Source organism: Lemur catta, chromosome 16 (genome assembly GCF_020740605.2).
Source record: "Lemur catta isolate mLemCat1 chromosome 16, mLemCat1.pri, whole genome shotgun sequence".
Classification (NCBI taxonomy): Eukaryota; Metazoa; Chordata; class Mammalia; order Primates; family Lemuridae; genus Lemur; species Lemur catta.
The window spans coordinates 47,527,045-47,553,206 of NC_059143.1; the positions used below are offsets into that span (position 1 = coordinate 47,527,045).

The 26,162-nt window shown below is 32.9% G+C and overlaps 1 protein-coding gene across 1 annotated transcript in view; it reads left to right on the forward strand.

The window, feature by feature from the left end:
* The window catches only part of CDH7 (cadherin 7), a 113,036-nt gene that overhangs the window by 55,488 nt on the left and 31,386 nt on the right, over nt 1-26,162 (forward strand). The window contains exons 3-6 of the mRNA XM_045527430.1: nt 196-490; nt 2,340-2,459; nt 10,082-10,249; nt 12,717-12,904. Of these exons, the coding sequence (XP_045383386.1) occupies nt 196-490; nt 2,340-2,459; nt 10,082-10,249; nt 12,717-12,904 (771 nt within the window). The remainder of the gene's footprint in view (nt 1-195; nt 491-2,339; nt 2,460-10,081; nt 10,250-12,716; nt 12,905-26,162) is intronic.

Below are 26,162 nucleotides of genomic sequence, written 5' to 3' on the forward strand. Positions count from 1 at the left end.
GAAATTGTCTTGCTCACGCGTACAAGCTGACACATTCTAATAGCCTTTCTGTTGTGCACAATAAGCATTCAGCTTATCTTTCCAAGAACAATAAAATTTCATGTACTGCTGCCTGACATAAGAATTATTTTTACATATCTACATATAGCTGACTCTCTTGTAAGTTAATCTCATCTCACATGAATTTTTCACCAGCTTCACTCTGATGTTGATAAAGGAGATGGTTCCATCAAATACATCTTGTCAGGCGAAGGGGCAAGTTCCATTTTCATTATTGATGAGAACACTGGGGATATTCATGCTACCAAGAGACTGGATCGCGAGGAGCAGGCCTACTACACGCTCCGAGCTCAAGCGCTGGACCGGCTCACCAACAAACCCGTGGAGCCCGAATCTGAGTTTGTCATCAAAATTCAGGATATCAATGACAATGAACCCAAATTTTTGGATGGTCCATACACCGCAGGAGTTCCTGAAATGTCTCCTGTGGGTAAGTAAAGAACATGCTGCTTTTGTAGTGAGTTTCTGATTTTTAGGAGGTTTGTATTTAAAATTGAATTGTCATTAAGAAGAAGTGGGGAAAAAAACACATTAGTATGTGTATAGCAATTGTCTGCGTGAAAGGAAACTTTGAGACATGACAGTGGTCAGTACCCTTTAATTCAACACATTGTTTTATTTATGTGAAAAATTAGGAAACTTCCTTTTACATAGCTATCTGAATGTCTTGAAGAAATTACTTGTATCTTATATTCCTTTTTCAACTATACCCACATAAACACACATTTTAAATGATTACAATTATGCCTAGGAAGTTAAAAAACAAAATACTTCCAGATGCAGGCCAGTGATGATCTTTTACTTTTCTTTCCATGATATTAAGGTAATGATTCACTGTTCTAAGAATGACTTTGTGGCCAGTGTATCAAGATGGCCATCGTTGGCTAGGCAGGCTAACATCTGGATTGACTAGGCTATTTAATTGTAGTGAGTGTACTTGGGCCGCACATGTCCATTCACATGCTGCCACTAATCTTTTTGTCATTTCTCTGAAAACTTAAATGCTTGAAATTTTATAGTGAATTTATAACAATGGTAAGACAACACCCATTTGGAAATATATAAGAATATAATGAAGGCTGTTTTACTCAAAGTCCTGTTAGCATTGCCCCATTACTAGAAGAAAACAGCAAGTAAAGCATTTCCAGTAAGTAGTTTATTTATATCAAATAATATAAATTATGTTTTAAATTTTACTTCTTCAAGTACTTCTGGAATAGTTTATTGGGAGTATGTAATTAAAGTGTGGATGATCTTTAAAAAAATATTATGGGACTGGAAAAGAGACCAGTTGATTTATATATTTATTTCCTGCTGTTTTTAATATTGAAGTGGAAAGTTTATTTAAAAATAATAGGTGGAACATATTTTAAGACAGGGGCAATTTAACCAATGTGATTTGTTTTACCTTAAATAAAGGTTAATTCATTCATTCAATCATGCAATCAACACATTTACTACTCTGGGAAGTAGGATTACAAAGATGTATATTTTGTGTGCCTTTTAGGGAATTAAATTTTAGTGACCCTAAATTTCTGTTCCAATCAGATGAGAGAGGGAAAATTACTTGTGATTCCATGACTAGCTGCTAGAGAAATACAAACTGACAGTGAGACAGAAGAATCAATGCTTGTGATTGGGAAGAATTCTGAACCACAGTGGCAAGATCTTACTAGAGTTAGCACATAAGTAATCATTTCTATGACCAAGCAGGTGATTCACGCTTTCTCAGTACTGCCCACACCTTCATACTGATCCCTGCTGTTGTTGCTTAACAACAGCAACAGCAACAACACTAACAGTAACAAGATTTTGGAAGTTTTCGATAAAAGAGAAAGCACATTTTCCTCCCCAAATTAGTAACATTTATTAAAACAGGAATTTTTGAGGTGCATTTGAGCAATTCAATTCAACTTCATGCTTCTAGTTCTCATGGGCAATTTAGGCATTCTTGGCTTGCTAAGATTAGCATAAATTTTTATGTTTTCCTACATAAAATGTAGCTATGCAAATTGGGTATATGTGAGCTTTTTGTTTTAGAAGCTGCATAATTCACTATAGTTTTGATTTTGATAATACTCTGATACCAGAATCAAAAGCATGATTATTATACACACATGTAAGTTATTTACATGGCTAATTCAAACAGGCTTAGAACTTTTTAAAAGAAGATAAATGAAAAATTTCAAATAAGTCTAATGTAGAATCTGCAACATTTTGTCAGTTGTTTTGTGATGTTCAGAAGTTTTTAATTCAGTGGTTTTTGGATTGGCATCTAGGCACCTCAGTAGTCCAAGTGACAGCGACGGATGCTGATGACCCTACATATGGCAACAGCGCCAGAGTGGTCTACAGCATTCTTCAAGGACAGCCATACTTCTCAGTGGAACCAAAGACAGGTAAACACTGAAAAGGGACATTCTTGTAAAGTATTAATAATCATTTATATGTTGGTTTAGAATTAATATATTATTATTAAACATAGTTTGGACTGATAACAGACACTATATTTTTATTGTTCTTCTCTCAATAATACTTTGGTAGTAAATAGCATATTATTTATAGAAGAGTTATCACCTTTTAAAGAATACTTTATTATAATCATTAGTATCCTAACAAAATTAAAAAGAATACTATATATTCAAAAGAATTTCAGCTACTATCTACTGTTTAACAAAATATTGATTATTTACCTTTAAATTTTATTTGTGTTTTTGCTTTCTTTATGAATTGGGAATTATACATGGTAGAATTTAAATCTCAAGCAGAAACCTCTCTGCAGTATAGCAGAATAGGTAGTAGGTTCAGTTTATTCTTCCAGATGCTGGTTTTCTCAGGGATACTAGTTTAAACATAACAATTACAATGATGATCTGCTAAATCAAAAACTAAATTAAAATGATTTTTTAATTTTAGGGGAAAAATTTTTACCATGAGTTGTAAGATTGTATGGCTAGACTATGTGGTTGTTTTGTTCTGTTTTGCTTATAAGCTGAAATAGTTTATATTAAGACTGTATGTGGAACATTGTTATCTTGGTTATAAAATAATATTTTAATCCATTTGGCTTTTCTGTCTTTGTGTAGGGAAGAACAGGTGGGTGTAAATAGTGGTAGATGTATGCCATTGATTTTTTTCATGACCATGATAATCCAAAATTTCTCTTTTTAAAAATAATTTTACCTTTATAATGGAGTAGAATTCTTCAACTATATAAATTTATGATTATGAATATTTGATAGTACCTGTGATCCTAAATGAATATTTTAATGTCATTGATACTGTGTTCTATATTTACAAAAAGGGCAATATTAGTTGATTCTCAAATCACTGTGGAAATAAATACTTTAAATGTCTTTTGGGAATGACAATTGTAATGCACGTGAACAGAGAAGTAAATTCAATCCTAGCTCATTCATTAGAACTTTCATAGAGACTCTGATGCATATTTTATACCAGCGTAGTGGTAGAGATTGGAAAGCACCTGAAAAGTCTAATGGAAAAGAAACAGTTATGATGAAGTAAGTTTTGAAGGAGAAGTAAATGAAAGTATTTGATTTATAGTATGAATCTTGTGAATGTAGAAAGTGTGCTCACGTTTGATTTAATAATAGATCTGAGAACTCTAAATTCAGACACCCACCTCTTGTCTTATGTGTCTACTCTTTGCAACGTAAAAAGACATTGACAAGTTTCTGACAATTTGCTCACGGATTATACACTCCTACCTTATATAACCTGCCCCAAAATAACATGCAGTAACCCCAAGGATTAAATATTTTGCTGCTACTAATGATTGCCTTGTGGTTTTAGCTTTCCTGCAAGATAAAAGGATTTTCATATAACCCAGTTAAGAAAAGCCTCACCAATTTATCAACTGGACAATAGTATATGTCATAGGATTACATTATTAGTTCCTCAAACTTAATTTTAACTTCAGAATTGAAAGGGCCATGTATTATAGGAGATAAAAAAGGTTTAGTTTAATTTTTTAAATGCTGTAATTATGGTTATCATTGGGACTTCTCTTTCTATAGCCATTAGTACAGAGATGTTCTAGGCATTTTTGTCCTTTAGGTAATTCATACTATGGAGAATACATTTTTTGCAAGAAAAATAAATTACATTTTTCTGACAAAAATGGTAAGTCTTCAGTCCTGAAGGGCATGAAGAGCTGTAAATCAAGTTACAATTGGCCTTCCTTACTTGGTGGAAGTCTGATTCTTATTGATGTGAAAAATAACATTATTTTCCACTTCAAATCTAAGGGTTTGGTGGAAGAAAGTAAAATTTTCACAGGAAAATGCTGAAAATATTCTAAATAAAGATTTTGTAAAAATAGGCCCAGGCCATCATTGTTAGGAGCACTTTTTTTAAATTCCAGTAGATTTAGGGATACAAATGATTTTTTTACATGAATGAGTTGTATAGTGGTGAAGTTTGGGCTTTCAGTGTACCTATCACCCAAATAGTATACAATGTAGCCAATAGGTAATTTTTGTATCCCTCACTCGTTTCCTCCCTCCTTTTGAGTCTCCAGTATCCATTATACCACTCTGTATGACTCTCTGTTCCCATAGTTTAGCTCCCACTTATAAGTAAGAACATGTGGCATTTGGTTTTCTGCTCCTGAGTTACTCCACTTAGGATAATGGCCTCCAGTTCCATCCAAGTTGCTAAATTCATATGGAAACAAAAAAGAGCTTGAATAGCCAAAGCAATCCTAAACAAAAAGAACAAATTTGGGAGTATCACATTACCCAACGTCAAATTATACTTCAAGGCTATAGTAACCAAAACAGCATGGTACTGGTATAAATGTTAGGTGCATTTCTATACAACTGTTTAACTTCTAAGAAAGTAACGTGTTCTTAGAACACAAATTCCATATGTAGCACTGTTTACAGGATGAATGACCAGAGGGTAACTGTATTTTCTACCTTTATTTCTTCTTCCACAAAGCCAGAATGTGAGTATTTGCAAAACCCAATGTTGACAATTTACTTCAATAAGCCAATAGCATGACACTAGAAACAAGATAATGCAGTGTTAAAAAGACTGTGAAGTTTCTCATCACCTATCTTCATAATGTCCACAAACTTCCTGGGAGGTAGGATTATTTTAAGATGTAACCTGCAAGCAAATAGATTCCACTTTTGTATCTATTTGATATATGGCAGGACTGACTATATAATTTGCAATTCAAAATGAAAATACAGGCCCCTTGTTCTAAAATGATTAAGGATTTCAAGATGTCAGCAGAACTTTAAACCAAGCGTGGAGTCAGAATGACTGCACATGTCACATGGCCATGAAATAAGCTCTGGAAAATGGACTGATTGTTAAACATCACTTGTCATTTAGGAATTTTCCTTAGACAAAAGAAGTGTGAGTATGTGGTACCTGCATGTTATATTACATGTGTGCTTCTTAAATCATAATTTTATGTGAGTAATATTGTCATAGCAAATCACCCCTCCCAAATACGCCGTTCACGCACGTTCCATTCTAGGGTGTGGCTCATGTTATGGAAGGTCCTGGCTCCTGTCAAGCTTGCTAAGAACATCCCACATGGACTGCAAGAGTAGTCCCTTCCTCAATGACTGTTCATTTGCTGTCAGTTCCTTTGGTGTTCCAGAAGCTTCCAAACTTACTACGTTACTACTGTTGGCTCTTCATCTTTTTAATGGTTCTATTAAATACTATACTTACCAATAGACAGCCAAATAATACAAAGCTTACACCACAAAATTTAGAAAAAAATATGAACTTATTAACATAAGACTTACATCTTATGTATAAAATAAACTGTACATCCAAAAATTTTGTGATTTTAGTTTTATAAATAGTTTTTTTCTCTCGAATTTTCTCAATTAATCAGCAACATAGTTCTTATAGTCAGTGCAATGCATTTCCTTAATATTTGATTTACTATAGATAAATATCAGTAATAAAAATACCATACTTGATTTTATTGCTTATTTTATTAAATTGTTTAAATTCATATTCTAATGTTTAAACTCCTATCATCAAATGATATTTTTAAAAAGAGAAGGCAGGTCTTAAACTGTTGTGCTTATTCCAATTTCTTAGTCCCTTTGAAATTTAACTTTCAAGCATCATGAGTATTTATTTTTCTTAAAAGTTAAAATTGCTTTGTTCAGGATCTATGTCATCATGCCTCAGTGTCTATATTTGTAAGAAGGAATGTTGCTTGATCCTAATCTGTATTCATCTCTATAATTCTACAAATATGTAATGTATTACTTTATACTATATTAGACACATTAGTATAATAGGATTCTTAAATGTAAACCAGTATATTTACTTTCCCAATACAATTCAAGTCTCAGGGCTATACATACCAAGAATGTTTGTCCATTTCATTCTCCCTTTGCCCTGTAATTTATTTATTTATTTATTTATTTATTTGAAACAGGGTCTTGCTCTGTCTCCCAGCCTAGCATGTAGTAGCATCATCATAGCTCACTTTAACCTCAAACTCCTGGGCTCAAGCAATCCTCCTGCCTCAGCCTCTCAAGTAGCTGGGACTACAGGTCTGCACCACCACGCCCAGCTAATTTTCTATTTTTTGTAGAGACAGGGTTTTATTCTTGCTCAGGCTGGTCTTAAACTCCTGGCCTCAAGCAATCCTCCTGCCTTGGCCTCCCAGAGTGCTGGAATTACAGGCATGATCCACTGCCCCTGGCCTACTTTTCATTAACTTTTCATACTGTAAGGTTTTGATTTTTTTGTTTTTAAATTTCAGTGGTTATCAATATGTTACATCACAGAATGAGTTGTTGGGTTTATTGTGCTTGGTGAATTACTCAACCAAGAACTCTCCCCAGGAAAGAAGGTGGTATTTAGGACTCTAAATACATTTATAAAAGTGACCATTGTTATCCAATTTGAAAGTGGATAGGGGAATGTTTACTTCTCCCCCATAAAATAACAGCTTATCACATTGCACTAAAATATGCAATTATGCCTTTAATATGAAAACATTACATTGGAATTCTTTCCTGAATATGTACTATATTTCTAAACATCACGTAACATAACACTTATTGATAGAAAGTAAAACAGAATAGGCTAGTACTGGTAATATGCATCACTGATGTATTTTAAAAAATTAATAATGCATATTGACAGAAACTGAATACATAAATACATATTTAGCTCATCTTTAGTGACATCAATTTTTTGTTCACAGGTGCATATTCACATAAAAATTATCATCTTTAAAGTAGCTACAAACAGTAGAAATCCAGTTAATTCTGTTAAAAGCAAAGCAAACAGACAAGCTACATAGATTTTAAACTATCTTATTCTCACATATGGATTTTCCTGTCCATGTCTCAGTGCTATTCTTTCAATGGTCTGCTCCCTTTTGGTGATGGCCAAACCAAATGGCTTCACTTCCATTCATGGTCCTTACCTCTAATATATATTATATTATTAAGTAAATACAAGCCATGAGGAAACATATTTCTAATCGCTAATTCTATGGTCTTAGAACTCTTGGAGTAGCTATAGAAGATAAGTGTGATGAAAACAGTGGGGAACACAAATGGCTTCAGGAAAGGGTAAATGCAGATGATCCATGTCCTGGTTATCATAAGATGTTTCCTCAGTTAATTAGATCCCTGAAAAAGTTGTTTTTTCAATATGGAGATTCCCTTTGGTATATTAGTCCACTCAAAGTGATATCCAAAAACACTGATATAGTTTTAGTGAGGGAATCCCAACGGGTTGAGGCCTCATGGCGTGTAAACCCGCAGCTCCCATTACTTGGGTTTGGGTGGTTGCAAAGACTCCTCAGGCTAATTCAAAGTCGGAGTTTGCAGAATCTGTGCTCCAGTAATTGTTTGGTTCCCTAAACTGTGGCAGATTTTGAAATGGCTCTTATCCGTTACACGTGGTACACATATCAAATGTTTAAGAAGATTCCACAGTAACAGAATATGCTTTAAAAATTATCTGTGGCTTGCAGGATATTATAGAATCATCAGAATATTTTTCCACAGACTTAAAAACAGACAGTTTTTGAACAATAGCAATACAAGTTTATGTTTTATATGCACGATGCTTTTTGTGAACTTAGATTATTAATAAATGTAAAGTTCTGAGTTACTGGGTCAGATGTTTATATCTATGGAAAAACTCTTATTCAGAAAACCTGAAATTTGAGCCAGTATCTATTCTAAAGAGCTAATGGTAGATATTTTTCTCATCATAAGTGACCTAATTTAAATAATTATCTTCCATGAAATAGTTATCTTCCATGAAAAACTCACGGAATTATAGGTATCCAATTAGACAAGACTGGACTTTACCCATTCAGTTACATGGTATTAGCAATTTGCTGTGTACTGTGTGTGTGTGTATATATTTACGTAATAAATGGCAAAACTCAAATAAAATCCAATATATCAGAATTCTTTGCCAAATATAGACAGTTTTTACTTAAAAGTAAAAGCTAGAAAAAGTTGTGTGACTAGAAATATATTATTACTGAATGTCCTTATTTTTAACTCAACTTTTCTCAATTATTTCATTCTTGTCAAAAATGTGTTTAATAGTTGAGACATTTGGAAATTACCTGTCCCACCTGCATGAATTTGCAAACTTTGTGATAACTTTTGCTTTGGAAAAGTGTTATTTACAGGATCACTTATAAGAAACAATTAGATGTGTGAAAAATAAGTGAGAAACTTTGACAACCAGACTTCTAATGACGCTATATATTTCCTTTTAAAAATGATGCCACTAAGCAAAACCATGAGAGGATGAAGTTGCAATATTTCTTTTGCTGATTAGGTGTTATGTACTTCTATATCATAATAAATGTGCAAAGATAACTCACACATATATTGCTATTGGAAGGAAAAATGAGAGATAACTAGAAGTAAAAAAATTTAAACTTGATAAATAGGACATTTTTCCTAAAAATAATTCATCTTATTAATATTTTTCATATAGATAAAATATGTTTATTGGTGTTCAAGATAAGCAATGCTCAGTTTACTAAAAAAAAGAGGATTACAAAAAGAAAAATGATAAACATGAAAAAAAAATAAGAAAGAAAAGAAAAAGGTGGAGATATGTATGTCCCAGAAATCTTAGTCAAAGATTGTTTATGTTTGATGTCAATGAGTATTAGGGGAATCGATGTTTTATTATAAATTAGAGTTAACAGAAGTAGTGAAGAACAAATATGAAAAATTCATGGAATCATTATGGCTCTAAGAAGAATATTTATGTATCAGACACTAACTGGACCTAATGGGTATATGATTTTTTCATTTTCACTGTAATATTTCACATATTAATTATAAAGTAGGTAAATAGCCAGAGTCCATGAAGGTGTTAATTGAAGTGAGCCTTGATTGCTCTCATTGTAGCAAGAGCATCCAATTGTTGTTAGTGTATTAGAGTAAGTGAGTAATGTTAGGAAAAAAAAAAAACTGGCCTACTCTAATAAGTGTAATTTAAATGCTTAAAATATGATGTGTTGCTGATATGTGTGTGTGTGTGTGTGTGTGTGTGTGTTTGAAACCTAGTGTGCTCAGACCTAAACAAAAATAAAGTTGCTAAAGATAGCATGAGTATTAGTTAACTTAGAAACTGATTATGAATTGTTATAAATGATAAATTCTTGGAAAGGCTGAAAGAGGTAAGTTCATTTCTGTGTACTTGTACAGGTGACCGCCCATTATTCTAGATAAAGGGCCATTTTATTTATTTATAATTCTTTTTTCTTTAACCATGTTTCCATGAAACCTAAAGATAATCCTCTATATCCAATATTGAGAAGACCACATTACATTTTGTTTTGTAACAGTGTATAAAATTATCATATGCCTTTTTTCTTTTATGTATTAAAATTATTTAAAGTAAACAAACAAAACAACAAAAGGCAACAACTCAACAGCAACTTGCTACTTATATCAATGTTCTTTGTTAGTATAAATGCAGTGATTCATGATGCGTTTTACTGGGATTTGAAATTTTACAGGAGTCATCAAGACTGCCCTTCCAAACATGGATAGAGAGGCTAAAGACCAGTATTTGCTTGTTATTCAGGCAAAGGATATGGTTGGTCAAAATGGAGGACTGTCAGGAACTACATCAGTCACCGTGACCCTAACTGATGTCAACGATAACCCACCTCGCTTTCCTCGAAGTAAGCTATTTTTTTAAGTGATACAAGTGCACTAACTTTCCCTGACAGTCTATAAAAAAAAATCTCTTAAAAGGAATTTTTTCTAATATTTCTAAAGCAAATAATTCTTTTACTTCATTTTCCCAAAGTTGCATAATTGCAGAATCATGGGCGTAATTTTACTTTAGTAATATGGATTATAAGGGTATTGAAAAGAAATAGAAGCCATCATATATTTGTATTACTTCTATCTTAAATATAATATGATTTTTAATTCATATTTTGAATACTAGATAACTATTATGTTTATGTAGTCTTTTTTCCTAAGACGTATTCTCTTGATACATTCTGTAAATTATAAGGTTGTGGCCAATTAGTAATATTCAAATTCTTAATCAATTATATAAAATACTCAGTTTATCAATTCTACACAGTACAAATATTGCTTTATTTTTGTAGATTAAAAATAGAATAAAAATTTTCATGTTTTTCATTCTACACTTTTTTAAACCAGTTCATGAGCACTGCACATTCCTTTAGCAGTTCTACCACATCTTTCTTGTGCAAACATTCAGTGTTTTAAAAGAAATCGATCTTAGGAACCAGAAAATCACATGCCCTCGATTTAGCTTCTTTGACCAAAGTGGCTTTTGACTTAACCAAGAAAAAGTTAAAACATATTCCATAGGTAGAAGTGTCCTGTTTGTAAAAAGTATTTCATCTCCTTCTCTTTGTAGTTGCTTTTTATTTAATTTCCAAGTATATGTGGTATTTCTTTAGAATGCTCAAGAAAATGAAGAGATTGTACAGACTACAACATCTGTACTATGCCTCTAAAATGCTTGTCCAATAGAAATAGAGAACTAAGCCTCCTACCAACAAAACTTAGAAGTGAATTATATTAAATAAGAAAGCTTTCTAAGCAAATATGAGTGTCACTATTTTTTCCTTCCAATACTGCTCTTTAGAATTTTCAGTTTCATTTTACTTATTTTTAATATTTATGTTATTAGACAATGAACATTTCAATACATGCTGGAAATATTTTTTAAAAGGTGACACTGAGTTTAGCATTTTTAAAAAATTGAGCATATCTTTAATTGTGATTTTGATGCTTGTTGTGAAGAAGAAGGAATTTTAGAATAAAAAAAGTAATAATGTAATTATCCTGGGCTCATAACAAAATTGCTTCTTTTCTGTTTAAGCTTGGAATGATAAGAATTGATACATAGAATTTTAGTAGTTTCAGTTGTCACGCTTTGATAAGATAAAACACAGGTTTTCTATTAGATACTGTCCTACTTATTAAAGTGAAGAAAGCCAAGGATATATCACTGAGTTTTTCATTTTTTCTGGGATTTTCTCTACCATTAAATTAATATTCTAACCTTGGAATTTTCATACTTTTCTAAGGACTCTTCTAGATGTGTGAAAAGAGTCACTCAAAAGTAATAAGCATATATTGTAAGCATTTATTTTTAAAAGTAACTATTCACAAACTTTAGAAAATTGTAAACAAGTCTCAGCCTAAAACATAGTCCCTTTATGTGGATATATTTTCCTATCTATATTCCTCTCAAAGAAAATTCTTACTTTTCTCTTCATAATAAGGTACAAAAATGCCACAATTTAACAACCCAAAGGAAATGGAAGAAGATGCAGGAAGCAGAAAAAAGTAAATGATTAAAGAAAAATGGTGAAAGAACAGACAGAGTGTGCTTAGCTGTTTCCTGGTTTCTAAGTGATTACTCATGTATTTCTTCTTCACAATATATTTTTTTTTTTAGTTGAGGGACAATGAAAAGAAGTTATTATAAAAGTTAAAGTTTTTAAAAGTTATTCTTTCTTTTTTACTTCTCTTTTTCTTCCTGTTCAAATATTATTGCCTATGCTTTGCACGATTGTTCCCCAAATCAGTTCAACATATAACCCACAAAAATAACTCTTATCCTTGTTAAATTTATGAGTTAAAAGAAGACTAATATTGTCTTTCACAAACTTTCTTATCAACTTTTCTGTAATTTTCTTAGTGAAAAATACTAAGTAAATTCCAACATTAAGTTATCAAAACCATTTAGGCTTATATTTGCCTATTTGAAGCCCAATCTATTCTATTTTTATTTCATAACATTTAAATTATAATCTTTAATTATATTTAATAATTATATATGGATATTTATAATTAGTTTAATAAATTTATTTTTATTATGAAAGGTAGGATATTTCTCACCACTAGAAATAAAAGAATAAGAGATTCTTCTATTCAGACCATCTATTTCTGCTATCACATAGTGATCATTATCTAATCATTCCCATTGAAATTTTTAAGGCTATATGAAAATTGTCTTTTGTTTCCCATTGTCTTAGCATCTTTTTTGTTAAAAAATAAAAACAAATTAAAGGAACATGATGCAAAATAACCAAATGTTGATTTTTATTGATTAGCTTGTTTTAAGGTTTTGTTCATTTCTTGTTTTGAATTTTACAGGGTCTTACCAATATAACGTCCCTGAATCATTGCCTGTAGCCTCAGTTGTGGCCAGAATTAAAGCTGCTGATGCAGATATTGGAGCTAACGCTGAAATGGAATACAAAATTGTGGATGGTGATGGATTAGGGGTTTTCAAGATTTCTGTTGACAAAGATACACAGGAAGGAATCATTACTATACAGAAGGTAATGTTTTCTCTATTTCTTTTTTATTTTCTATGAGGGCAATATCACAGATTACGGAGAAGTCATGTTTGCTTGATGGAAGAATGTACTAGACAAACTGAATGGCCATATGGAGCCATTGCTATTTTAATTTTAATAAGATAAATGATGCATTTATTTTTAGGTATCAGAATTTTAGCAAACCTTGAATGACATTTTTAATAACATCCCATCAATTCTATTCTTTCTCTAAGAAACTCACAGCTGTTATCTATAGCACGGTAACAATAAGGCACACTGGCAAATGTGCTGTTTTAAAGACCTGTTTGGAGAGCTGAATATGTTTCTTCCTTTACTATTCCACTAATGAAACCCTAAAATCAGTCAAAAGCCTTTGTATGCAAGCTAAATGGACACTATTATTTTCTGCATACATGAAAATAATACAGATAAAATTAGAAGTAGAAGCCAAAATACTCAAGCTTTGCTACATTACCAATTATTCCTTTTTAAAATTTATAGTAATTGAAGGACTTGAAGATTCCATACAAGAAGAGCATAAAAAGTTCTAGAGCCTATCATAATTCCTGAAGTAAAAGTGCCAAGGAGATAAAAAGTCAGTACAATCTAAACTAAAGATTATTTGCTGTGGTGTATATAAATTAGTTTTCAACACTGATAGTTATGAGGGGAAAATAAGCTCTTTACTCTCTTCCTAATGTATAGACATAAACTTTGACAAATATGGAATTAAAAATAAGTCAAAAGCATTATATATAAGTCAAAAGCAGAATATAATATTATATCAAATATTTAAAACATTAAAAATATATCAAAGTCCCTACCTCTCAAGATACTGAAATTTTTGCCAGTTTGACAATCCAGGTGTATAAATCTGTAATTAACACTCTTCGATAATTAACACATATCAATAAAGAAAGGTATATTTAGTTGTTATAGGAAAACATATGTTTGATTTCAGGCCAATGGGTAAAACATTTCTGCAATTATTTCCAGTGGACAGCTGCTGTTTTATCTCAGCTGGTGACAATCTGTGTACAAAAGTTTTAATAACTAGGATAGGCCAACTGTTGGTAAAATATTTTTTTTTGTTGTCTAAAATAAAAAGAATGCAAAAAAAGTTACACTGCTGCTCAAAGATTTCAAAAATTCATATGAAATCAATCTGTTTATATTCAGCAATTTTTAAACTATTTTATTGAACACATTTTATGTATTACCATGAAGATGGCATATGTCATTGAAAAATATATATTTGATATTAGATATTTGATTCAGTAATAGAAAAATAAAAATGTTATCCTTAATTTCATATGATTTCTAAAAGTTTTAGAAAATTAATTGTTAAAAAAGGAATCATAAAAAGACTATAGATTAAAAATTATTTAATTTGAAAGCATAAAACCCAGTAAAAAATTGCACAGAGAAATTTAATAATTTAATTCTAACTTGTAACAGTATAAAAACAACACAAATAGTCATTATAGCTGTTGAACGTTGTGATTAATATCTACCAGGCTTTTTTGGGGGGGTGATTTCAAGAGTTTATCTTATTTTATACTCTCAATAATCTTATGAAGGTATTACTAGTATAGTGAAAATATGGAAACGTTATACAAATGCCCAACAATGAAGGAAATGGTCATTTATAATATTGCCATATTAAGGAATCTTTGCACATCACTGAAGTAACGTATTGATCTTGTCTTGGCATAATAAGTAATATGGAGTCTTAGTCCGTTTTGTGTATCTATAAAGGAAATACCTGAGGCTGGGTAATTTATAAAGAAAATTGGTTTATTTGGCCCATAGTTCTGCAAGCTATATAAGAAACATGGCATCAGCATCCACTTCTGGTGAGGGCTTAAGGAAGCTTCTAATCAAGGTGAAGGTGAAGGGGGAGCAGGTGTGTCACATGGTGAGAGAGGGAGCAAGAGAGAGGGAGGAGGAGGTGCCAGGCTTTTTTAAACAATTAGATCTTACTAATAGACCTGGCCTTGTCTTATTTCAAAAACCCAAATAAGTCTATTCCAACTGCTTCTATAGCCTTAAAAGAACTATTGGACCCCTAGAATTATTTAGGCTGGTATTCGCCAGACATGTATTCTACTATTCCCCAGTTGTATTCAAAGATCTAGAGTAGTCAATAAATTACTTTTAATTCGTGGAAGCAACAGAAACTTTCTTCTAGCTCTTCAACCTTCTCCCAACCTACATGACTCTCCTGTGCTCTGCTTCCCTGCCCCCTTGCTCTTACTCATCTTCCAAGTCTGGAAAATAGCTCTCCTTTATTTTCAAACTAAATAGTAAACAGAGGAGGCATGATATCTGTACAAACAATATTTTGTTTGTTTGTTTTTCAAGGAAAGGAATGTGTATGTGGGGGTGGAGGTGTGTGGGTGTGTGTGTGTAACTTCAATAATGGGAGCTGTCCTAATAATATAATACAGATGCCTTAGTTCCATGAATACTGTGATTTCTTTTTCATAGATTTAGCTGTGCCCACAAGGATATGGGTAAATATCCAAGGCTCTGTAGAAGTGTCCAAGAAAGCTCAGAACTCATCTTCCAACTAACTGGTCACTCCTACCCAAGCCTCCCAAGGATTTGAACATGGCCTGGGGAAGAGGTTGAATAGCGGATGGTAACACTGTTCCTCAGGGAGACAAGGGAAAGGGGCATTTTCTCACAGAGGCAAAGACTCCACTGTATGAGATACGTGTTAAGTTCAGAAAAGTAAAACTAGGGCAATTTCAATGGTGAATAATGTGGAAGGGACTGAGAGCACCCACCAACTGAGGCAACGCAGGTGAAGGGGCTATAAATGCCTCCATCACAAGGTTTCTGCTAGTAAATAGGAACATATGTGTATAGTGTTTTGCAAATAAGAATGGATTACAAATAATAAATGTTATATGGTATCTTAGGTACAGCTCAATAAAATAGACTATGAGTAGAAAATTAAAATATTTGCCAATTTATCTTCAACATTTATTCATGGAACTATCTGTGATAATTCTAACTCATTTCAAGCATTTTACTTCTTTTCAAAGGACTATATTTTAATGGGTATCAATTTTTATTTAAAATATTATCACTTTCCTGGTTACAGTCAGATAAATTCATGCATTCCCTCCTCCCTCCCTCCCTTCCTTCCTTCTTTCCTTACTTCCTTCCGTCTTTCTGTCTTTTCTTTCCTTCTTTCTCTCTCTCTCTCTCCTTTCTCCTTCTTTCTCTTTTTTTCTGTTTAAAGGCTCAAAGTCATTTTTAGTTTCTTTTCTTGCTCCTTCTTGATCCATGATAGCTCTTGGTTGTATGTTTTCTTTTCCCTTTGGCATTATCCTACGACTGGTTATCATTGCTTCACTCCTGAGCTATTTTAATAACTCTTTAGCTCGCGACCTACTTCTTTCTAGCTTCTTAAATCTTAAATCTTACTTTTTAAAATTGCTGTTTAAAACTCAACACTATTTTTATTATTCTGACTATTCTTAAAAGAATTTACCATATATTAAGGTAATAAGACATAGCGGTGCCATCAATTGAAAGGAAGCAGTGAAATAATTATTATAAAATAATGGGATTATATACTTAGAAATTCTAAATTAAATCACTGAAATTATTTTGTCAACATTAATGAGAACTTTCATTAATGAGTGCTACAAAAATAAGTTATCACTGTATATTCACTTCGTGAGAACATTTCCTTGAGCTTCTGGACTTAATCTAACCATAGAAGCTGCAACCCACAGGAGTTGTGTAAAGAATATCTATCTCTCTCTTTCAGATCCCTAAAACTTTGTGTCTTAAAGCAATGTGTTCTGTCGGCCTAACAAAGGCGGTTTTTACCCCCAAATCCAGGTGTCTTTCCATTATTGCTATACTCAATTTCAGAAGAGAGTCTTTGCTTATATTTTTGTAACTAAAGTTTATTTAGAGTGGTTTTCTCAGAAGGAAAGAATTCTTTTCTTAAGATTTTTCTCATTCTGGCTGAGGACCAACTATTTAAAAAAAAATGATATTCTCAGTTTGAACTAACAACTGTTTCTGGCCTGAAAGTTCAGGATTTTGATTTTCAATTCTACTTATTAAGATTTCAGTAGACTTGGAGCCCACATTATGCCCTAAATAAAACTTTCCCAGAGGCTCTTCACAGCAAGTGGAGTCTGCAAAATAATATATGAGTCCCCTAATTTCAGTGTTCTTCCTGTACCAGAAAATAGGGAAATCATCTGTGAAATTATGAATGGACTTTGAATCTGAGTCACAAGACTAAAACCCAGAAATTCTGAAAGAAGACAAATGAAGCCTCCTTCCGTTATTCCCAAAACAGTTTTAAATTTTCACTGAGATAAACAGTAGAATTCTATGGGCAATCCACCAAAATGAACAATTTGTTGGAAAGTCTTCCATTCCCTCTGAGATACAGGAAAACATTTATAGCCACATATTGCCAGGATGTTGACAAGATTTTTCTTAAAGTAATAAATTTATTTATTCTGATGGTTCTCAATGTCTAAATATTACTTCACATTTGTATAATAAAGTTTCATTGTCCATTTAGAGTCAATAGAGTCATTTCTATAGGAATTAGATTATTTTGTACCTGTGGATGGACCATGCTTGATAATCAGTTGAACTTATTTTCTCTATGCTCTATAATACAATGAAACTTTAGTCCATATCCTTTTAAACAATGTACCATTATAGGTATGATGAAATTTATTTTGTTTTGAGAAAATTATTATCATATTTTAAAACACATGTGCTATACTTGGCATACGGTAAATTTAGGAATAGGGAGAGAAAAACAGAAAATAATCTTTTTTTAAAGATATGTTGGAAAAAGAAAAATACATAGAGAATTTTGAAACATTACCTTTGATTATTATCCCAATGTCATGTACAGAAAATCTTTATTTAATATGACCAAATGTGCAGAATCCATAAAGCTAAAGATTTGTATAAATATAGCCGTAGAATTTTTTCTATGATTTAATCACCCTTTCTGTACATTAAGAATAAACATAATTATATAGTTTAAATATTTTAAAAAGGATGATGAAACTTCAGTGTTAAACAGTTAAAGCAATGAATGTGCTATTTCTTGACCATTTATGGACGCTTCTATTATAACTTTTATAACCAGTTATACAAGGCTTCAAAATTCACAGAGTGTAAACATGAAGATTATCCCATGTGAATGAAAACTATTTTTCGTTCCACCTTGAATTCTTTCTTTTGACATTTCAGTATCGTAATTTACAATTTAGGAACTTTAGATTTTTTATTTTTCCTTTGAGATATGGCAATCCTTCCTCTAATGTACTATAATTTTCAATATAAATCCTCGGCTGGGATTGAATATGGAATTTTCCTTCAATAAAATACATTACTATGGAGTTACTATACAGTTAAAAATGAGCATTTTCAACATACATTTCCTCTGAAGGATAACTATGCATACAGTCTCTGGCTTCTTTTGTGGCTCACATTATCACACTGTGTCTACCCTAAAAAAGGCTGAATGGTGTTAAAATAATAGAATATTATGTGAAGGTGTTGATAATGCTACCTGCCTCCCTTCACTGTGAGTAAGGAAGAGTTAGAAAGTACAGTGTCCTTTCAACTGTCAAGTTTCACAGATTTGTAAGATCTGAGGTTTGCTATCTTGTATTGAAATGTGTACTTTGCCTACTATTTGCAATAATGAGGGGCTAATTCCCATAATCAAGTATATTACAGTATTTCATAAATGTTGCTGACATGTGGTGGAAGAAAATCAAACCAACAATGTTTCTAATTTATTTTTCTTCCTTTCATTATTTTTTTCAAAGATCTTATTTAATTACTTCTGTTGTTAAGAATGCATATTTCTCCAAATGGAGCAAAGATATTGCTCTCATTTGATTGTGAAAAGGTATAAAGTTTGGATGATTTTAGTTTTAAGGCTGAGATATGATATGATTAATATACTTACTCTAATTCTGGATTTCAGATTGTATTTTCCACTTTATTCAAGTCATTGTTATTGTGTATATATAAGTGTATTCTCACATCATTTTAATCATTATGCATGTGGTTTCATATATATAGGCTTACTATCTGCTTATTAAACACTTAACCTGTATTTGAGTAGTCAAGATTAGAGATGAATTTGGGGTTTTATAAAAAAAAATAAGAAATCAACATTATTTGCAGAAAGTTAATTCTAATGCAAATGTCAACATGTTTGACCTGCTCAAAAGAGATTACTACTATTCACTTAGTAGCCTCTCGACTTTTGTTGATTTTGTTAGTTATCATAGAAATATTCTCAGATATGTGCATGCCTAAGACGTTTTCCAGTGAGTTCATCATGAAATTTATTTTGCTGAGTACGAGTCACAGGTTTTCTATAGTGTGTTGATGCCTAGATTAGGGTCAATCTCTAGGATTTCAAGAAAGAGAAATTTAAGAAATAGATGTGAGAGAATTTAGTGATTGTATAAAGAAGATCAGAGGGAGAATTTAAAGATAAAACCAGTGTTTCTAGTTTGAGTAACTAGTTGAATAATTGTGTTGTTTCTTGGAGAATGGGGGCATGGAGATGATTATTGCTGCTTAAAACATGTTCTTTGAAGCAGCTCTAAATCCAGGTAAGTATGTCTAGGAGGTCATGAATAAAGATTTATAGCTCAAAGAAAAGGTCTAGGGTACAAATTTAGGTCTAGGAGTCAGAAGCACATGCATGGCAATGGAAATTAAAGGGACTATTGAGAACATGCATGGAGCATATATATAAAGTGATAGAAATGTGGCTTTGGACATTTCTTGGTGAAACTGAAAAATCTGTTAGCATGGCAGAGAAAGACTCAGAGAAGGCAAATCATTGTATTCTTCCAGAATTAAGCTATTGTAAGAGAGTGAAAAAGAACTGATCAACCAAGTGAATAAACAAAAATTCATATTTAGATAAATAAAAGGAGTTGCATATATTATCAATAGAAAAGACAATTGATGGATCCTGAAATCTGTGTTAGATAATAAAGACAGGGCATAACAGATAAGGAAAAGGTTAGAATAGTCAAAGGACTAGAGCTCTTGCTGAGTTCAAAGAAATTCTCATGTCTAAATCTAACATCTCCCCACTATTTAATTTTGTTATTTTAAGTCATTTTTTGTCATTCGGTCATTTAAGGTCATTTTCCCTGATATGCTGCCATCACCTATCAAAAATTGAAGTCACCACCTCTCATCCTCCTCCTCTCCATGGTTGTATCAACTAAGTAGTACTGCTGCTTAATAAATCATCCCAAAGCCTGGTTCTTTAAAACAACACATTTCTTTAGCTCATGATTTTTTAGATCAGCAATTTGGCTGGGACTCACTCAGGGTTATTTTTTCTGCTGGTCTTAAGTGAGCTCACACACACATCAGTGGTCAGCTGCTGGTCAGCTTGGTGGCTCTGCCTCTGCAGAGGTGTTGTCTGTCTGTCCGGACAGGAGGGGCCTGACATGTGCCTCTCTCATCATCCAGTAGCTAACCTGGGCCTGTTCCAAGAATGGCAAGAACAGAAACTGTATGGTCTCTTGAAGCTTATATCTGGAATTGACAGAGCATTATTTTTGCCACTTTATATCGATCAAAGCAAGAGACAAGACAGCCCAGATTCAAGGACTGAGGACAAAAATCCATGAGAAAAGAGAAACAATAATGTATTGTGAACAAAGGGAAAGTAAAAAAAAAAAAAAAATTTTTTTTGAGTCCCAGCTCTGCTCCAGAGAGACTAAAGAACCTTCAGGTTACACTTACATGAAATAGCAAAGGCAATACTGAAACTCAGGTCTGCTAACTTCTACCATCATCCTCTCTCCTATATTAGCCTAACTCACTAAGTAATTGTATTGATCAAGATCAGTCAATATTTGCCACTGTTTGATGAAGGTTTCCTGGTAAACATATGCTAAGTTGTCTTTGGGTCATAATATGGACTCAGCTTCCCACACAATGTGTGCAACCCTCTATGGGAGTCACTGGGTGCAGTCCGTAGTGCATGCTGGAAAATACAGACCTTGATATACTAAGGGAATTGGCCTGAGCTATAATGTCAACCAGGTTTTAGATGTTGGGCAAAAACATCATTTGCAAGGATTTTTTTCTACTTTATGCTTATAAAATCAAAGCAGACTACCTAAATTCACAGTAGGAGGTTGTGGTATATAGTGCCCTTCCCACAAAGACATCCACAGAATCTATAAATATTTTACTTTGCATGGTAAAAGGAATTTTGCAAATGTGATGAAGTTAAGGAGCTTAATGGGGACATTATCCTGGATCGTCTGATTGGGCTCAGTATAATCACAAGCCTGCTTAGGAGAAGGGTGCAGAATGAGTCAGAGTTAGAAAGCAGAGATGCAGTAGCATAACCAGAGGCTGGACTGATAATGCTTGGAAGATGGAGGAAGGGGCTGTGAGCCAAGAATACATGCAGCCTTTAGAAATCGGAACGATTCTCCCCTAAAGCCTCCAAAGAGAATGCAGCCCTGTCAACGCCTTTATTTAGACTTATGACATCCAAAAGTATGAAATAATAAATCCATGCTTTTTAAAGCCACTAGGTTTGTGGCAATTTGTTACCATAGCAGTAGGAAGTCAATGCAGAAGTCAAAGTGAAACATGTCTGTGGGTGCAAAAGCTGATCCGGACAACAGAACAAAAGAGAGAAACAAAGACAGTCATTAACTAAGTATGGATAAGAACCCGGATAGGCTGAGCCAGGCATTCTGTACTCAATTTAAAAAATATAGCATGGCAGTGGACATTTTGATGAGAACAGCACTCGACTTGTCTGTCTCTGGAACTCATCGCTCTAACATAGACTGCTTATTTCTACATCAAATTTATAGGGATTGTCCTAATTTCTTCTTTTGTCATCATTCTGTCATTTCCTTCTACTCTTTTTTGTTTTAGATTATCTGCTTCATGGTTCGAGTTTATTCTGATATTTTTTATTAATCTGTGGGAGCTCAGATGCTACAGTCACAACACCAAGGTTACTACCTATGTGATTATGAGCAAGAAACTCAAAACTCTCCTTGACTCTGTTACCAGAAATATCTAAAAGATCTGTCAAAACCTGTATTATATAATAAGTTGTGAAAACTAATTAGTTATGAGAAGTTAATGAGTTAATATTGTGAAACTTCTAGAGTAATAACTGCACATGGTAAGGACTATAAAAATATGTACTATTAATGAGAAATACATTGAGCAGTTTATGCTGTTTGTAGGTAAGTCCAACTAAGAATCTGAAATGTGTTATGCATTTAGTTGGTGGTCATAGATATAGAAAAAGAATTGTTGCAAAATGGAGATAGCATGTTAGAATAGACACTTGAATTTTTTTTTATTAATATTCAGGGCTTGGCTCATTACATCTAGTTTAAAATGTTAATTTAAGTACTTATGAAAGTTGGAGGAAACTTCTGTAGCTAGATGTTGTAAATAATAACTCCTGATATTTATATTCTTATTTTATTCCTAATATCTTGGCATAAATTAATGTTTTAGATACAAACTGTTCCTGAAATTATTCATAGTATCTTTTTTTTTCAATTTACCTTTAGAACACTAGGCACTTTCTATGTACTGGCAATAGTCTTTTTGTAAAATATGAATGTCTGGTCATGTACTGTCCTGATAGATGTGCTAAAGTGCATAATTTTGAAAAATTAAAGTAATGGCTTTCATAGAAATATAAAATGAACATAGAGACACCCAGTGATCTCTTTTGCTAATTCCAAATTTGCTTACATTTACATTGCTATTTTCTCAGAAGATTTCTATATCTTTAGATTTTTTTTTCCTTTCTTCATTCAGAAATCAGTGAACCTCTCTTATATTCAAATAGTTGTTATCTATTGTAGGTATGTAAAACTAACAAATTTGGGGTCCTATTATAACAATCTCAAAATCTAGGGCAGTTAGACAGTTATGAAAGAGTCAGTCCCCCTACAGAGGACACACAGAGCTGACAAGACCTCCCGAGTGATTCTCCCCCTCAACCCATAGATCTCTTATGCATCAACAGAGTGCATCTAAATAGAATATAGAACTTATTTTTCATATATTATTTTTTGCTATGTTCTTCTCTATAAAAAATAATTTCTTGCCAAAATCTGGATATAGTTTTATGATTCACAAAAATTTCAAGACAAAGACTACTAAATATAAATATACAAATATAGCTACTAAAATCATTTGTAGCTGTCAAAGCAAAAATTACACCGGAGAAAGCTAAACAGGTAAGGAAGAATCTATTCAAGGCTATTATTGTAAAAGAGAAGAGAAAGTAGACTCAGTCTAAATTCAACTTGGCTAAAGCAAAGGACTGAGAGTTTTTGAGAGCTGGGCTAGGGTGAGTGGTATTGTAGGACATCTGTGTTTGATAATTGGTTTTAACCAATGGAAAAGTAAATTTCATTGTGTCTTCATGACAGGAGATAGTTTTACAACTTGCATCAAGGCTCCTGCTGAAGTTAGGCTCTTATCCTCCCACAGAAACCAGGAGATAGAGGCTCTGTCTTCCCTGATGATTACATTTCAAAGGGATGGCTCCTGAGCCCTTGAGGAAGACAGTCCTGGGTTGTAAAAATGCCAAGACGCTTTTAAAAAGATTTACATCTCAAAGGGGCAGAAAAAGGATTGACAATTACAAGTTTTCTAAAGTAAATGCTCTAAGAAAAGAGAGGCCAGAAGCCTAGAGTCAGGAAGAAACCTGTTTAAATTTACTCAAGCTGGGAAAACAGTAAGTAAGGCCTTCTTGGTCAAGGCCCAGAGAAATAAGAAAATAAGGGCAGTGATGAGTTGTGAATAATAAAGACGATGTGTTTTGCTTTTGGAAAGTATGTGGGGAATAACTTTAAAACTCTTATCCTTGTATTTAAATGTATAGACTTATTCTTGCTGTGATACCGTATATCCAAGGTGGTAGGTCACTTTTAAGGATCTGGGTAGTAAATTTATTTAGAGTAAAATTATAATAAAGGGAAATTTATAATTGAGGGTTATTTTTCCACAGGTATGGTCTCATTTAAAAACATTAACTTAGCAGAAAAGTAAGATTTATATTTATTTGATCAAGAAATAGGGAGGGTATTGAAAGCTGTAGAATATGTTTTGATCTATAAAAATAGCTGGATTCTCCAGGGGAAAAAAAGGCTTTTAGAGATGACAAACAGTCATAGAACTTTTGAACAAAGTCAACGTTAAATATAAGACATTAAATATGTAGACATGCACACATACACAAACACACACACACACACACACACACACACACACACACACACACACAAACCAGCCCTGATGGTACCAAGGTGTGGTTAGAAAAAATAAAATAGAAAATTTCCAGGAGGATTTAACTGGGATCAATTCCTGAGACATTAACCACAACATTGGCCAAAGGTGCGAAATCTAAAAGGTCGCCATTGAGCTTAATGAGAGTATATTTGGCTACAGACCAGAAAGCTATAATAAAAAAGTGCAGTGCAATGATTTTATTAAATGAATTAAAGATCTTTTTAACTTAGGCTTTAGTATTGAAAAAGCTAAAAAAGGCAGGGGTACTACTGAGACTTCACTATTTGTGATAGTCATTTTTTTTTAATTCAACAATGAACATTATCAACTGACTTTGCCAAAGACATAGACTTAGGTGCCAGAGAGGAACCATAGATGAGAAAGACATAGTATTTACTTTCCATTTGTTCATAATCTAGCAGGAAATAATGGTACTAATAATAACAGTGTAATAGTAACTCAGCAAATATTATACAGTGATTACTCTACCTCCATCACTATTTTAGGTGCTATACATTTCTAAATAATTTACAACAACCCCATGATATTGATGATGCAGGCAAATACCTAGATGTGATAATATAATACAGTATGAGGCCCTAGTTGCCCTTAAGACTTGAAGAATGTGTGCTTGCTGGAGCAGAAATGGAATGGGTTGTGGACATATATGGCCATAAGTTTACATTGCATCTCTGCCCCTTAAACATGGACCTTTTGGACTTTCACTAGATCTGTTGGCTATTTAATTTTCACATCAATTAATAATACTGTTTTAGTACATTTGGGTTGCTATAACAAAAATATCATATACTGGGTGTTTAAATAATGAACATTTATTTCTCACAGTTCTAGAGGCAGAGAAGTCCAAAATCAAGGCAGATTTGGTTTCTGGTGAGGGCCCTCTCCCTGGTTTATAAGACTGCTTTATTCTCACTGTGTCCTCACATGGCAGAAGGGGTGAGGGAGCTCTCTGAGGTCTCATTTGTAAGGGCACTAATACCATTCATGAGGACTTCACACTCAAAATCTAATCACCCACATATGCCCCCACTTTTAATGATACCCCTGGGAATTAGGATTTCAACATATAAATTTTGGAAGGGACACAAATATTCAGACCAAAACAAATACTAAGCCTGTACTTTTTAAAAAGGAATACTAAATATTATATAAAACTCCTTCTTTGTAGTTAGCTCTTAATATAACAGATATTATTATTACATAGATAAGAGGATTATGGAAACACTTATAAAGAAGTTAATAGTCTCTATTAGATTTCAGTAAGAGAAATGGCAAAGTTATATGAGAAAGAAGTGCAGCAGGTGATATGTCCTAGAACAGGCAAAGTGTGCTAGACACCCATCCTAGAAGGCCTTGAATGTTAGCCTTACCATTGTGGGTTCCTAAGTCAGGGGGTGTCAAACAACTACTTGCCTGTTATAGTCCAGCCCATGAGCTAAGGATGGTTTTCTATTTTTAAATGATTGGGAAAAAAAATCAAAAGAAGAACATGTTGTGATTCATAAAATTTATATAGAATTTAAATCTCAGTGCCTGTAAATAAATTATTATTCGGAAACAACCATTGTTTACACATGGCAGAGAACGTATGTGCTGCAAAATCTAATATTTACTATCTTCTGCATTACAGAAAAAGTGTGCAGACCGTCACCTTAGATATAATTCTTTTTTTTCTTTTATCCTAAATTTCATCATCTTTGATGACAATAAATTTAGAGAACCCATTTTATAATTTGAGAACTAATATACCAAACACACTACTTCTCTCTTTCAGTGTCTCTAACATAGTTGTCACTTGTCACTTGAAAGATGAAAAAGCATTTTGCAGAGGTCACAGAATCACTCTATGGCTTTGCTTGTTTGGATCCATATGACTCTTAATTGATTCCAGCAT